At 49.6% G+C, this 14,109-nt stretch overlaps 1 protein-coding gene across 2 annotated transcripts in view; it reads left to right on the top strand.

Moving 5' to 3' along the window:
• Positions 1-14,109, top strand: part of CHD7 (chromodomain helicase DNA binding protein 7) — a 180,797-nt gene that overhangs the window by 151,327 nt on the left and 15,361 nt on the right. For both annotated transcript variants that reach the window (XM_057734511.1, XM_057734510.1), the window contains exons 16-25: positions 131-341; positions 977-1,172; positions 1,464-1,631; positions 1,860-2,039; positions 5,459-5,569; positions 5,657-5,862; positions 8,210-8,409; positions 8,571-8,730; positions 12,417-12,506; positions 12,978-13,081. In XM_057734511.1, the coding sequence (XP_057590494.1) occupies positions 131-341; positions 977-1,172; positions 1,464-1,631; positions 1,860-2,039; positions 5,459-5,569; positions 5,657-5,862; positions 8,210-8,409; positions 8,571-8,730; positions 12,417-12,506; positions 12,978-13,081 (1,626 nt within the window). The remainder of the gene's footprint in view (positions 1-130; positions 342-976; positions 1,173-1,463; positions 1,632-1,859; positions 2,040-5,458; positions 5,570-5,656; positions 5,863-8,209; positions 8,410-8,570; positions 8,731-12,416; positions 12,507-12,977; positions 13,082-14,109) is intronic.

Genomic DNA, 14,109 nt, shown 5'->3' with positions numbered 1-14,109 from the left:
GCTGGATGGATGTGTTTATGAACACGAGCCCCGGTCCCCACAGTTTGCGGTGGGCTTTGAAAGCAGGTTCATTGTTTTTAGCAATAAAAACCTCTTACAGTACTCCCGGTATGCTGTCCAATCTCTGCAGGTGCTGAAGAGAAAATTTTGGAAGAGTTTAAAGAAACACACAATGCCGACTCTCCAGATTTTCAGCTCCAGGCGATGACCCAGGCTGCTGGCAAGCTGGTGCTGATTGACAAGCTGCTGCCGAAGCTGAAGGCCGGCGGCCACAGGGTGCTCGTCTTCTCCCAGATGGTGCGCTGCCTGGACATCCTGGAAGACTACCTCATTCAGAGACGGTGAGCGCCACGCGCGGGGTGGGGGCCGGGGAGGTGCGGGGCTCCACGAGCTTCACCTCGAAGCACTCTGGGTTGTTTTGTCTTGTTTTTGGCTGCACCGTGCGGCACGTGTGATCTTAGCCTCCACGTCCAGGGATCAAACGCGCGTCCCCTGCAATGGAAGTGCAGAGTCTTAACCGCTGGACTGCCAGGGAGGTCCCTCGAAGTGGCGTTTGTGATAAAGGGGACACGTGTCACACCTCTTTCTAAAAGCTATAGATGGGCACAGCAGTTATTCCACGCGCCGCTTGCTCTTGTGGGCAGTTCTGCTTTCCAGGTCTGTCGATTGGCTGGGGAGAATAGTTCTTACCCAAAATTGAAATTGTTTGTTGTTTCACTGGTAGAGGTGTCAGGCCTTTTCAGAGCTTAGATTCTTCACTGGAGAGGAAGTAAAAGAAACTTTAACCTTTGGGGCATTCAGCCAATTGTATGAAAAACTACACCACCACCTACTTGCAGTGAAATTACTTCTGATGAACAATACCATCCTGTCCGTATAGATCCCATACTGTAGTACTTTCCTTACAACACCAAAAAAGGAGCAAGTGTATTGTGGCCATTTGCCAGGCCTTCTCGTTAACACTGACGTTTTCTAGGTACCCGTACGAAAGAATCGATGGCCGGGTCAGAGGAAACCTCCGCCAGGCAGCTATCGACAGGTTCTCCAAACCTGACTCTGATAGGTTTGTTTTCCTCCTGTGTACGAGGGCAGGAGGTTTAGGCATTAATCTTACTGCTGCTGATACCTGCATCATCTTTGATTCCGACTGGAATCCCCAAAATGACCTCCAGGTAAGCGTGCAAGAAAATCTCCCCGATGCCCTCCCCCCCGCCCCCTGCCCAAGTCGTTCTGCTGTGTCACACCAATAAATTAAAGTCATGGAGTCGCTCAGGCGATGTCCCATGATCGGGGCAAATGAACCAGCTCGTAATCCATTTATTAATAACATGAAAGTAATTTCTCAGTGTGTTAAGTAACCCTCACTGTTAAACTGCACCCCTGTTTATTGGAACAGATGCTCTTTTAACTGACAGTCGAGTCTTTTCTTTCTTTGGTAGCCATTCATTTCCTTTTTCTTCCAGGCTCAGGCTAGATGTCATAGAATAGGACAGAGCAAATCTGTGAAAATCTACAGGCTGATTACAAGGAATTCTTACGAAAGGGAAATGTTCGACAAGGCTAGCTTGAAGCTCGGTCTGGATAAAGCTGTCCTGCAGTCCATGAGCGGAAGAGAAAACGCTCCCAACGGGGTAAACCGTGCAGCCCACGCCACACATCCACTCTCGCACGTACTTTACTTAGCTTGTAGTGAGACGTCATCCAGCATCTGATTATTTTTTGGCCTCAATATTTTAAGTGTATTTTGTCACATTTTCCTTTGTTGTAATTCAGGTTTACCCTCTTTGAGAAAAATGAAGCATTTGTTCAATCTACAGACATTTCAGTTCTAAATGATTGTTAAATATTTTCTAAAACAGGTACAACAGCTTTCCAAGAAGGAAATAGAGGATCTTCTCCGGAAAGGGGCCTACGGTGCACTCATGGATGAGGAGGACGAGGGGTCTAAGTTCTGCGAAGAAGACATCGACCAGATTCTCCTCCGCCGAACCCACACCATCACCATCGAGTCCGAGGGAAAGGGCTCCACGTTTGCCAAGGTGCGGGTCAGTCCCAAGGGGCAGGCATCTTGTGGAAGTGAAACAGAGTTTGTGTAACGTGCCCCCGGGAAGCTGCCTTAAAAGGCACGTTAAGAAGTCAGTGATTAACTCTGGATGGAGCCCGCGATGCGTGAAACAGCCTTTGTGCTCTGGGCTCTGTTCTCTGTGCCCGGGGTCATGGGTCCCCCTCACCGTGTCCCACGCGTGCTTCCTGGCTCCGCAGGCTCATCCTTTACCTGTGTTCTGGCCCCGTCCTCTCTGCTTTTTGAGCCTCTGCTCCGTCATCATCTTCCTCCTTTCCTAAGAAAGATCCTGACTCCTGACAGAGCCTGAAGAACAGTCAGCCCGCTCCTGTCTGAAGAAGTCCCCCCTCTGTTTTCCCCTCTGGCTGCAGCCCCGCAGCTCTTCTTTCCTAGCGAAGATCCACACAAGCATTATTTAGGCTGCTGTCTCCCCGCCTCCCTTTCTACTAATTTCCCAACTGCCAGCTTTCACCCCTCCTCCACCTCGCAACTCTACCCCCCTCCCCCCAACCCCTTCTGAGGCTTCATCCATCTACACTCAGGCCCAAGGCCACACTTCCACTTTTAACAACTTTATTGAAATGTCATTTACTTCCCATAAAATTCACCTATTTTAAGGGTACCATTCAGTGCCTTTACCATATTTACAGACTTGTACACATATCCCCACATCTAAGTTTAGGGCATTTCCATCACCCCATTAACAGTCAGTTGTCCCCGCTTCTCCTTCCTCCCGTCCCCTCCCCCTCTAAGTCCTGGCAACTACTCATCTACTTTCTGTCTCTCTAGGTTTGCCTCCTCTGGACGTTTTGTATAAGTGGAATTTCAGCTTGTGGTCTTTTGTGTGTGGCCTCGCTCAGTTAGCATGTTTGGAGGTTCATCTGTGTTGTAGCCTGCGGCAGTGCTTCCTTCCTGTTTATTGCTGAACAGTATCCCATCCTGTGGCTGTACCGCATTGACCACTTGATAATATGGACACTGATTTTTTTTTTTTTTTTTTAAGGATAGTCTATTTATTTAAAATGTATTTTTTTTTTTTTTTTTTTTTGGCTGTGTTAGGTGCATGGGCTTCTCACTGCAGTGGCTTCTCTTGTGGAGCGCGGGCTTCAGTAGTTGTGGTTTGTGGGCTCAGTAGTTGTGGCTTGCGGGTTCTAGAGCTCAGGCTCAGCAGTTGTGGCGCACAGGCTTAGTTGCTCCACAGCATGTGAGATCTTCCCCTACCAGGGATGGAACTCTTGTCCCCCACATTGGCAGGTGGATTCTTAACCACTGCGCCACGAGGGGAGTCCCCAGGGGCATTGATTGTTGATCCATTCACTAGTTGATAATGAAATTTGGGTTGTTTCCATTTTTTTGGTTATTATGAATAATGTTACAAACATTTGTGTAGAAGTATTTTGTGGACACATGTTTTCATTTCTCTTACACGTATACTGGGCATGGAATTACTGGGTCGTATGGTCACTCTGTTTAACCCTTTGAGGAACTGCCGGACTGTCCTCTAAAGTGACTGCACCATTTGCTCTTCCCACTAGCAGTGTTCAGGGTTCTAATTTCTCCACATCCTCACCAGTGCTTTTTGTTGTCTGAGTTTTTGATTATAGCCCTGTGACTAAGTGTGCAGTGGTAGCCTGCTCTGGTTTGCTCTGCATTTCTCTCATGCTATTTAGCATCTATTCGTGTGCTTATTGGCTAAATATGTATCATCTTTGGGGGAATGTCTATTCAGATCTGACAACTTTGAACTCTTTTGAGTTATTTATCTTTTTTATTGAATTTTAAGAATTCCATGTAAATAACAAAGGGAGATCAACTTGATGATGGGTGATGCCTTGGAAGGCCGGGAGGGGGAGGGTGGGGGGGCGTCGCAGGAGAGAGGGGATATGGGGATATGTGTATAAATACAGCTGATTCACTTTGCTGTACCTCGTAAGCTGGTACAAGAGTGTAAAGCAATTGTATTCCAATAAAGAGCTTTAAAAAAAAAAAAAGAATTCCAGATAAAAGTTTCTCATCAGATAGTACAATTTGTAAATATTTCTCCTAGTCTTTTCTTAATGGTGTTTAAATTTAAGAAGCCCAGGTGACCCATTTTTTATTTTCAATGTTTGTGCTTTTGGTTCATTGTTTAACCTAAGGTCACAAAGATTTGCTCCTGTGTTTTCTTATAAGAGTTTTATAGTTTTCACTCTTAACTTTATGTCTCTGATCCCTTTTGAGTGAATTTTTGTGTGTGTTGTGAGGCAGAGGTCCTGCTGCCTCCTTTTGCATGTGGATATCCACTTCTCGCAGCTACTCCAGTCTTGAAAGGCTCTCCTCTCTGGGCTCTGTGACCCAGCACCTTCTCCCTCACATCTTTCAGCCTTTTTTCAAGTTCTTTCCTCTGCCCTCATGGGCACTTCAGATTGGGTAGGTACCAAAGCAGGTTCATCATCCCTGTTCCTCCATCTTCTGTGCACACATGCGTGCATGCATCCCCCTTGTGCGCCCCCACCCCAAACACACAACCCTGTTTCTTCACCTGAGTCACACCTTTCAGGTGCCAGAGTTGGGTGCTGAGGTTTTCCTGGCTTCCTCCTCCTTCAGGCTTCACATCCACTCAGATTCTAACTCTTTTAATTTTACCTTTTAAAGACTACCTTCTAGACTCTCCTTTTCCTCATTTCTGCCAGTCTTCACCGTTTCCTCCCTAAACTGCGGCCACAGCCTGAGCCTGTCCTATTCTAATCTACCCTCGCTGCTCCAGGACACCACTGTGGTCCCTCTGACAGGCGACTTTGGATATGGTTGTGTCCGTCTCAAGATTATTCACATTTTCAAAGAGTTCCCCACTGCCTCAGAATGGAGTTCAGACTCTGTTAACAGGACACACGAGGCCCTGCTTGATCCAGCTCCTCCCTTCCTCACCAGCGTGACCTTGGGCTCCACTCCCCTGACCACCTGAATCCCCGGCCACATGACACGATCGCCTTTCTTCTCTGTGCCTTTGCACACGCTCTGCCCTGAACGTTTCCACATGCTTTCCTGTTCTATAGGCTTCCAACACCCTGTTCCAGGCACCATATTCTGGACAGTCTGTTTTCTCTTCCCAGCAGTGGCCTCACTGTACCCCCCAACCTGAGCCTAGCTAGGGCTCCCGTCTGTATATCGGTGCCCCTGTACATTCCTTTGTTATTTATTATGCTGCGATGTCATCTTTTATTTCCTAATCTGTCTCAACCCCTGGACAGTGAGCTGCCTGAGGGACAGTCCTTCACCCCAGTCCCATGGACCACAGCATCTGGCTCACAGTGGAAGGATGTGTACGTGTTCAAGCGAATGCATAAATGAAAGCTGCCTTGCATTTTTCCTCTGAGTAAAGTGTCTCAAAGTAATGCATATTTTTGTCCCCTTTAGGCCAGTTTTGTCGCATCTGGAAATAGGACAGATATATCCTTGGATGATCCAAATTTCTGGCAAAAGTGGGCTAAGAAGGCTGAATTGGATATCGATGCCTTAAATGGGAGGGTAAGAGAGAGGTCGGCTTCAAACTCTGTCTGATCTCCCCTAGGGGTTGCTTTTTCAGAATTTTTAAATGTATCTGCTATCTTTTAGAACAACCTGGTTATTGACACTCCAAGAGTGAGGAAGCAAACCAGGCTGTACAGCGCGGTGAAGGAGGATGAGCTGATGGAATTTTCAGACTTGGAGAGTGATTCGGAAGAGAAGCCTTGCACAAAGCCGCGGCGGCCGCAGGACAGGTCCCAAGGCTACGCCAGGAGCGAGTGCTTCAGAGTCGAGAAGAACCTGCTCGTCTATGGGTGAGTCAGGCTCATGTGAGAAACGGGATTTTATTCGAAAGATGGTTAGAATTCCAAGTGGCATAGAAAAGCTCTATTTGTGTTTGGATTTCTGTGACACCCCGTAGCAAATGCCTTTGCCGCAACCTGGGTGGGCCTGGGGCCACTTGGTTATAGAGCTCAAAGCTGTGTAGATCCTCATGGATTTGAAGGGGGTTGTCCCTTAAGGAATTATGTCAGACGCAAATTTACTTGCTAATCATTAATAACTCAGGATGAAATCTCAAAATTACAAATTTTTTTCCTAATATACCTTCCCATAAAATGACCACTACGGTAATGTTTCGTTATTTTTCTGTTATAAGAATTTATTAAAGGCAATCATCTCACTTGTAAAGCTCTTCCAACTAACCTGAAACATAAACGGTGGTCGTTTCAACTGTCTGAATGGGTCATGTTTCTCCTGCTGGACCGCAGGATGCACATCTGATCCGTCTCTGAACCTCCGTGGCTCCCACAGGGAAAGGCAGGGTGCTCGGTGAGCATCTGAATTTGTAAATAAGCGTGCTCTAGCACATGGTGGGTCTGTAGGCAGGTACCACTCAAATGAAAAAAACTGCCACCAAAACAATATATCCGTAGATCTGATGACATCTGCCCAGTGATTTTTTTCTTCCAATGGATCGTCATTCGTTTCAGAAGAAACAAACATTCTGCTAACGTGGCAGACAGGGCTCTTACCTGGCCCTTGTCTGTCTTGTGGGTCCTTTCCGCGGGCACCTCAGGCTGCTGTTAGGACAGCTTCACCTCCTGCCGTGCGCCCTGCTCCGTCTCATTTCTGTTTCCACAAGCAGCCCCCTCCCACCCACCGCCAACACAGACGTGATGCGCACGCCACCTTTTGCCCTTGGTCTCTGAGCAGGCGACACCTCGACACCTGCCCCAGAGGGTCTCCCTGCCCTTGCCATCACACTCAGCACTTTGGGTGATGGCCTCACCTGCTGGAGCCCCCCGTGAAGGGCTCCTTGAGGACCTGGGCTCCCTCTTCGTGTCCTCAGGGCAGAGTGCGGTGCCGGCAGGCACGGTGAGCGCTGGGTCAGTGGTTGCTTCTGCAGTAAAGGAGGTTCCACTGCAGCCCGTCCCATGTGTCAGCCGCCGTGTCACCTCTCATTGTCTCTGCAAGCCCAGGTCTTCCCTGGCCATCCCTCTCCATCTGAGCCCTTTGCTGCTTCACCCGCTTCCGTGTTTCAACCTAACGAGCAGTTGAGAATTTTGCTGCTGACTTTAGAAATGGAACATGTTAAAAACTGCTGAAGCTGAGCAGTGTACGTAGGGCATGTGCCTTTCAGTGAAGCCCTTCCCTCCTCCCATAGGCATCACGTGTGTTGAACACCTGCCACTGTGCTGGGACAGTCAGGCCGCCCCTCCCCCTCCCACCCCCACCCCGAGGCAGGCAGGTGAGTGAGTAGGAAGGGCAGTAACGTGCGGAGAAGCCACACAGGTGTGCACGTGCCCGTGGGGCAGAGGCACATCCTCTCTCCTCTAAGACGCAGCTTGAGCGCTTCTCCCCACTTCCGGGGGTGGGGAGTCAACGCCGGAATTCCGCAGGAGGCGGCGTGAATGGATGTCATGATTTAGCCGGGGTAAGAGGGAGGGTGGGGCGTTGGGCAGGGAGAAGAAGAGTTCTTAGCAGACATCGGTGTGTCCAAAGGTACAAAGGTGATTTGAGGACCTGGGAGAACCTCTGCGAAGCCCCAGGGAGACCAGGTGGGGCAGAGGCAGGGCCGCGGGGCGAGCCGTGCCCCTTGCCGTCCTGGCTGGTTCCTGCCCTGAGTGCCTGGAACCCAGGGAGGAAGCACTCACACAGCGTCTGCCTGTGCGCCACGCACGTGGGTGTGTCCACAGTCCTTTCTGACCCCGTTTCACAGGAGGACCTGGGGGTGCTCTTGTACGTGGGACCTAGTGCCCCTTGTTTCAGAGGGAGACTCTGACCTTCCGTGGCCTTTCATTAATGACTGGTGCGTCCCCAGAGGTGGAGGGATGCAGCCGCACCCTCTGCCTGTGTGTCCCTGACTTGGGGGCAGTCACACCCGCCTCTTGTCACCGTCCATCTCAGATGGTGGGTGAGCGTTGGAACGTATGAACCACACCCACATGAAGCGGAGCAGAGGGTTTCCAGGTCAGCGCCTGCCCTGCCGTGCAGTGAACATGCGTTAAGCTCTTGTGCCCTGGATTGCTTCCATATCACCTGATGTCAGATGTTGCTCGTTTTGACCCAAGCTCTCCTAACACTGCCACCTGACTGTGAAACCAAAGCCCCACGTCTAAACCCATAGGCACCGTCTGCATGTGAATGTTTGCTTTGCAGCTGGGGGCGGTGGACGGACATCCTTTCCCACGGCCGCTACAAGCGTCAGCTCAGTGAGCAAGATGTGGAAACCATCTGCAGGACCATCCTCGTGTACTGCCTCAACCACTACAGGGGGGACGAGAACATCAAGAGCTTCATCTGGGACCTGATCACACCCACGGCCGACGGCCAGACACGCGCCCTGGTCAATCATTCCGGTGGGTCAGCGTCTCGCCTTGTACCGAGGGGTCCCGGGGATGCTTGGGACGCATCCCAGGCTCTGCGTGTCCCTGTCTCACATGGATATTCCTGACCTTGATATGGTAACAGGGGTTGTGGAGAGCTTCTATTGTCATGATTATGACTACTCTGATTGTAGGTTTATCAGCCCCGGTGCCCAGGGGGAGGAAGGGCAAGAAGGTGAAAGCCCAGAGCGCGCACCCAGTGGTGCAGGATGCTGACTGGCTGGCTGGCTGCAACCCGGATGCCCTGTTCCAGGAGGACAGCTACAAGAAGCACCTGAAGCACCACTGCAACAAGTACGTCAGGGAGGGCGGGCACGGGGAGCCAGCGGCCCTCCCGCTTCGTAAACGTGCATGTATTCAAGTGCATGTGTGCACTAGATATTATCAGCAAGACTATTATACTGTGTTTATTGTCTTGGCACAACCTTACTGTTTTTCTTGAAACCTGATGTCAAGTCACATGGCAGCCTACCTTGAGACGACTGATTTGTGTGTGGTGGGGGGGTAAAAGATGCATAACATGATTTTACCATTGTAAACCATTTGTAAGTGTACAATTCATTGGGAATAATTATATTCAGACTGCTGTGTACCCATCACCACTATCTAGACCCAAAACCTTTTCGTTGACCCCACTGTAAACTCTGTACCTATTAAATGACTGTCCTCACTCGCCACTGGCCTGACAGCCACTGTGCTGCCTTCTTTCTCTGTGAATTTGCCTATTCCAGGTACCTCCTAGGTGGAATTGTACAATATTTGGCTTGCTGTGTCTGCTTTACTTTACTTAGCATGTTTTCAGGGTTCATCCATGTTGTGGCCTGTGCCAGAATTTCGTTCCTTTTCATGGCTGAGTATGTTCCGTTGTACGTATAGACCACATTCTGTTTATCCGCCCACCCACTGGTGGGCACATGGATCGATGGATACCTTCTGGCTCTTGTGAGCGATGCTGCTGTGGACGCTGTGGGTAACTGAGTTGTGGCCTGTGCGTGTGAGGGAATCAGGGTTAACTTTATCTGATCCCACCTTCAGCTGACTGCTTTCAGTGGAGGGACTGGCGAGTTCACATGGTATTTTTTTGCTCTGCAGTGCCTCAGCTGTGGGGGCCTGTTTTCTTAACTCTGAGCTTAGAGTCACACTCCTTACCTTTATTTCCAGGGCCTGGTTATATATAATTGAAGGCTATTGGATCTGAGTTCATTCCAGGGCTTGGAGCTCTGTGAGCTGCCGACACAGTAGGCCGGCATCTGCGTGGCTTGATTCTTGCCTCCTCTGAGTGTGTGTGTTCAGTGTCCGGCTCAGGCAGCACTGCCGTGGCACAGCGCTGCCCCTGCCTGGCTCCGGGCGACCGGGGCAAGCTCCTCGACCTCGTGAAGACTCACTTTCCTTATTCATCAAATAGAGCTTAAATAAATGACTGTCTCTCTTTTAAATTGTAGCAACAAAAGTCTGAGCACCTAATACTGGCAGCACGCCTAGTGCTTCCTATGGGTTGTGTGTTTGGGTTGTTTAAGATAAGTGGTGCGCTTTCATCCCCACGGACGTAGCAAGGAAACTGCGTCTCGGGTGTGCAAGGTCCCTCAGCTAGTCAAGGGGCATCATGGTTCTCCCTAAAGTCCTGCCCTGCTTGTAGCTATTAGAAAACTTCTGTTTCTCTGTGGTTTGTGTGAACTTGGGGTCCATAACCTTCCGGGTTCTGGATTCAGACAGACCGTAAATGAAGGGGTTTAGTGCGGACACAATGGCTCCTGTTCCTGGACCCCAGTGTGATGGTGGCTGTTTCTAATTTCCCACTCTGATGTCAGTAACAGACTTCCGTAGGGTAACCGGTCCAGTTAGCACGTGAGATGTAACTGTGTTCTTCACATCTTCCCCTGGGTCTCAGGAGAAGAACTGGCAGTGCCTCTTCCATCTCCTCTCTGGGATGAGCAGTCAGAGAGAAAATGAGACCCAAATTCAGGGACCTCCTGGAAAGTAGCTGGCCAGTCCTCTTCAAACGTTTCAAGAGACAAAGACAGGAACTGTCTCAGGTTGAAGGAGACGAAGGAGTAGGACAGTTCAGTGCACACGTGCTCCCGGCCTGGATGCTGGTCCAGAAGACGGGTGCCAGTGGGGCAGCCGCTGAAATGAGAATGAGGTCTTGGGACTCGTCAGGAGTCCAAGCTCCTTAGGGACAGAGGCCACCTTCCGTCACCTCGTTATCCTGCCAGGACCCACCATGTATTCCACAGGGGCACTCAGCTTGCCAGTGCATTGGTTTGAACTTTTTCCTCTAGAAGAAAGGTGACATCCACAGCTGGTTCATGAAAGTCTCCACAAAACAAATTCCTCACGAGGTAGAAAACTTTGTCTTCCACCAAAGGGACAGAAACCATTAGGATCACTGCTGCCGCACCGAGTTTTGGTGAATAAAAGAGGGTCCAGCTAAAGGTGGAGGGTATCCTCTTGTTGAGCATCCTCTGTAAGGAGAGCTGGTCTCGTCTTGTGCCAGCCCTGGGGACCCTCACTGTCACTTTTCTTCTGCTGATTCAGTGTGACACAGCCAATTTTTAATCTTACCAAAAGAAAGAGTTCTTTAAAAAAAATGAGTTATCCAAAAAGATCACTTACCGTGGAGTGCGTTCAGGTATTTACAGCCTCACGCTTTGCCCGCCGAGAACCCAGGCTGGCGAGCAGCAGCCTGCTGGTGGAGAGGAGGGCGGGTCGTGGGGTGTCTGTGTATGATCAGGAATGGTCTGTCGTGGCAGAGCTGCCCCTAGTTGTCATTTTGATATTTTCAAGAACAAGTGCCACATCCCTCGAGACAGTAGGAAGTGGTGGAGTCAGAAGGCCTAATTCTGAGTGGTCCATGCTCACGGTGACCCTGTGACTTTGGATATGTCACTTGTCTTCTGTTAGCCTGGGTTTTCATGTTTGTAAAATGGAAATTATAACTTGCCCTACTTCGTCATAGAGTTATTATAAAGATCAAATGAGCTAGTGTTAGTCGATGTGGTACATGGGTTGTAAAGTGTTCTCCAAGTGTGTGATGGGGTTATCCAGCGATGGGAATGGCACTTGCTGTTACCTACTCATGGCCAAGGAGGAGGTGTTCAAATATCAGTCCTGAACGCACATCAGGGGCTGTCCAGCAGGAGATGTAGACTTGGAGTAGACAGGCCATGGGGATTTACCAGGTGGGCTTTATTGAAAGAACTGAGGAAATCCAAGTGAGATCGAAAACCTGGTTCCTAGAATGCCGTGAGTTTTTAAAAACTGATTCCTTGAAAATGACTAGGAACTTCAGCAAATTGGAAACATTTTAGTCTCCTTTGTGATGTTTTATTATTTGTTAATCTACACCTTAGGCTTCCAGGTAATATAAGCCAGGAGTAAAAAATGTTTACTGTTCCTTAAGGGGAAAGGATGAGGATTCACCCCCCACCCCCATCTTCCTTTCTCGGAAGCAAAGTTGTATAATCTGAAAAACCTGACATTCCATATTGAGGGTTTATTGTAAGGTAGTAAAACCAGATTTTATATCTCGTTTATTCCTACAACTTCTGATGTGCTTCCAAAAATGGTATTAAGGCAGCAGCTGAGGAAATTTTATGAGATAATGAAGCAGAACAGTTACTGAAAGCCATCTGCTCAGTTGTTTACAAACTTGCTTCAATACTTCAGAGGCAGTGGTGGGCTACGTGTCTAAACTTCACAAGCTGCACTAGGTAGAACTAAATGAAGTGCGCCCGGGCCGGGCCGGGCTCGGGCCCTCTCTGTGCAGGGGGAGCGGTTGCCAGGCAGGCCTGTTGGAAGCCAGCAGAAAGCACCACACAGAGGTGATTATGTGCCACCATCTGTCACGCTTCAAGCCTACCATACAGCATGGCTAATCAGCCTTGGCAGGATGATGGATGAGCAGCAGCAGCTGCCAAAAGCCACTGTTGGCAAACAGTCCCGAAGTTAAGAACTTTCCCCCCCTCCGTCTTCCCCTCCAGGGTCCTGCTGCGTGTCCGCATGCTGTACTACCTGAGACAAGAAGTGATAGGAGACCAGGCCGAGAAGATCCTGGAGGGCGCTGACTCAAGGTTGGTGCGAGCCCGCAGGCGTCCCGTTCCCCGCCGCCGCGATCCGGGCGGCCGGCCCTCCACACGGAGTGCGCCTCCAGCCCCCGTACACTGTCAGTAGCGCATCTCCCTTTTTGCATCTCGAATGCAGTGTGTGTCCTACCAGCCTGGGGACGTGATGAGAATCGGGAAAAGCCTGTTTGTATGTACGTGTGGACGTACAAAAAGGTGTGAACTAAATGACTGCTGCTTTGGGGTGACCTTTAAAACGGGGCCCTGGGTGATAAAGTTCACCTCTGGCCCTGGTAGGACGTGGCTGACTTCTGCCCTTTCTTTTAACCTTTGCTCGCGCCTTCCAGCCCCCATCCCCCACCCCCACGACGCTCAGGTGCTTGTTGTGGGAAGGGGGCGAGTGTCGTGTTCGTCGCTGGGCATTCTTTTCTAATCCTGGAATTTGTTTTAAATATCCCATGTAAACGGTTGTCTTTATAGTGAAGCTGATGTGTGGATACCTGAGCCTCTGCACGCAGAAGTCCCCACAGATTGGTGGGATAAGGAAGCAGATAAGTCCCTCCTGATTGGAGTATTCAAGCACGGTAAGGGCCAGCTCTGTTGGACCACATCTTGACCGCGTGGCTTTGTCTTTATTTAGAGCTCTTTGCATACTCTTTCCAAAGTCATAATATTAATGAGGATAGTTCCAAAGGACTCTTGGCGTCTACCATTTTCCTGTACTAAAAATCTAATATGAACTGTAAATATCAGATGCTGTTTTTGAATGTTTGTGGAGTATTGAGAAGAAAACATTTCTTTCTTGGCTGTAAATAAAACCCAAACCATATTTGTTTTAATAATAGCCAAGTTGTCCTATAGCTCTCCCTAAACTTTGCTTCCAGTGCGGCTCCCCTTGCGAGCTCTGCCAGCCCGTGTCAAAGTGGACGGTGGGCTTAACCTCTGCTATTAATCTGTACAAGAGCCTCCTGGGCTTTGTTCCAAGCAATATTTCACAAATGTCAGTGCTGAGAACTCGCGGCTCCCCTGAGTGGGATGCAGCCTTGTTAACTTTGAAAGGCTGGGATGCAGAACTGGCGTGATATATACAGTGAACGATTCCTGATCATAATCCCGAGGCTCTGGAGGTCGCGGAGGTATTCTCAGCAGCCCAGCCTGACTAAAGGGGAGAATGATGGCTTATAAAACCTTTCATGATTACAGTTTGGCTTGCGGCTCTACAGCAGTTAGGAGCGGGGTGTTGTCGTACACATCCTAATTGAATTGCGCTGTTCTGCCTGTGTACCGCAGCCGTGTTCTGTGAGCTCAGCCTAAAAATCATCTTCCCGCAGTGCACTGTTGGAATCTGCCATCTTCCATCTAGTCAGCTTGGGCAGTCAAAAAGCAAATTGCAGTTTGAAAACCATAGAGGGAACAGTGTCATCTTACTGACATGCATCATCCTAAACCTAATAAGACAGGTTCGCTGGCCTGACGTAGACAGGGATGTTTCAGGCGCGTGCCTGCAGGACCGAAGCTGTTCACAGGGAGGGTGGGGCAGACCACCGCAGAGGTCACAGAAGAACTTTACGGAGCCTTTTAAATGCCAAGCAAAATTAGATCTTGGGGACAA

The sequence above is a fragment of the Hippopotamus amphibius genome, chromosome 5 (genome assembly GCF_030028045.1).
Source record: "Hippopotamus amphibius kiboko isolate mHipAmp2 chromosome 5, mHipAmp2.hap2, whole genome shotgun sequence".
NCBI classification, from domain to species: domain Eukaryota; kingdom Metazoa; phylum Chordata; class Mammalia; order Artiodactyla; family Hippopotamidae; genus Hippopotamus; species Hippopotamus amphibius.
This window is presented reverse-complemented; position numbering and strand designations above follow the sequence as displayed.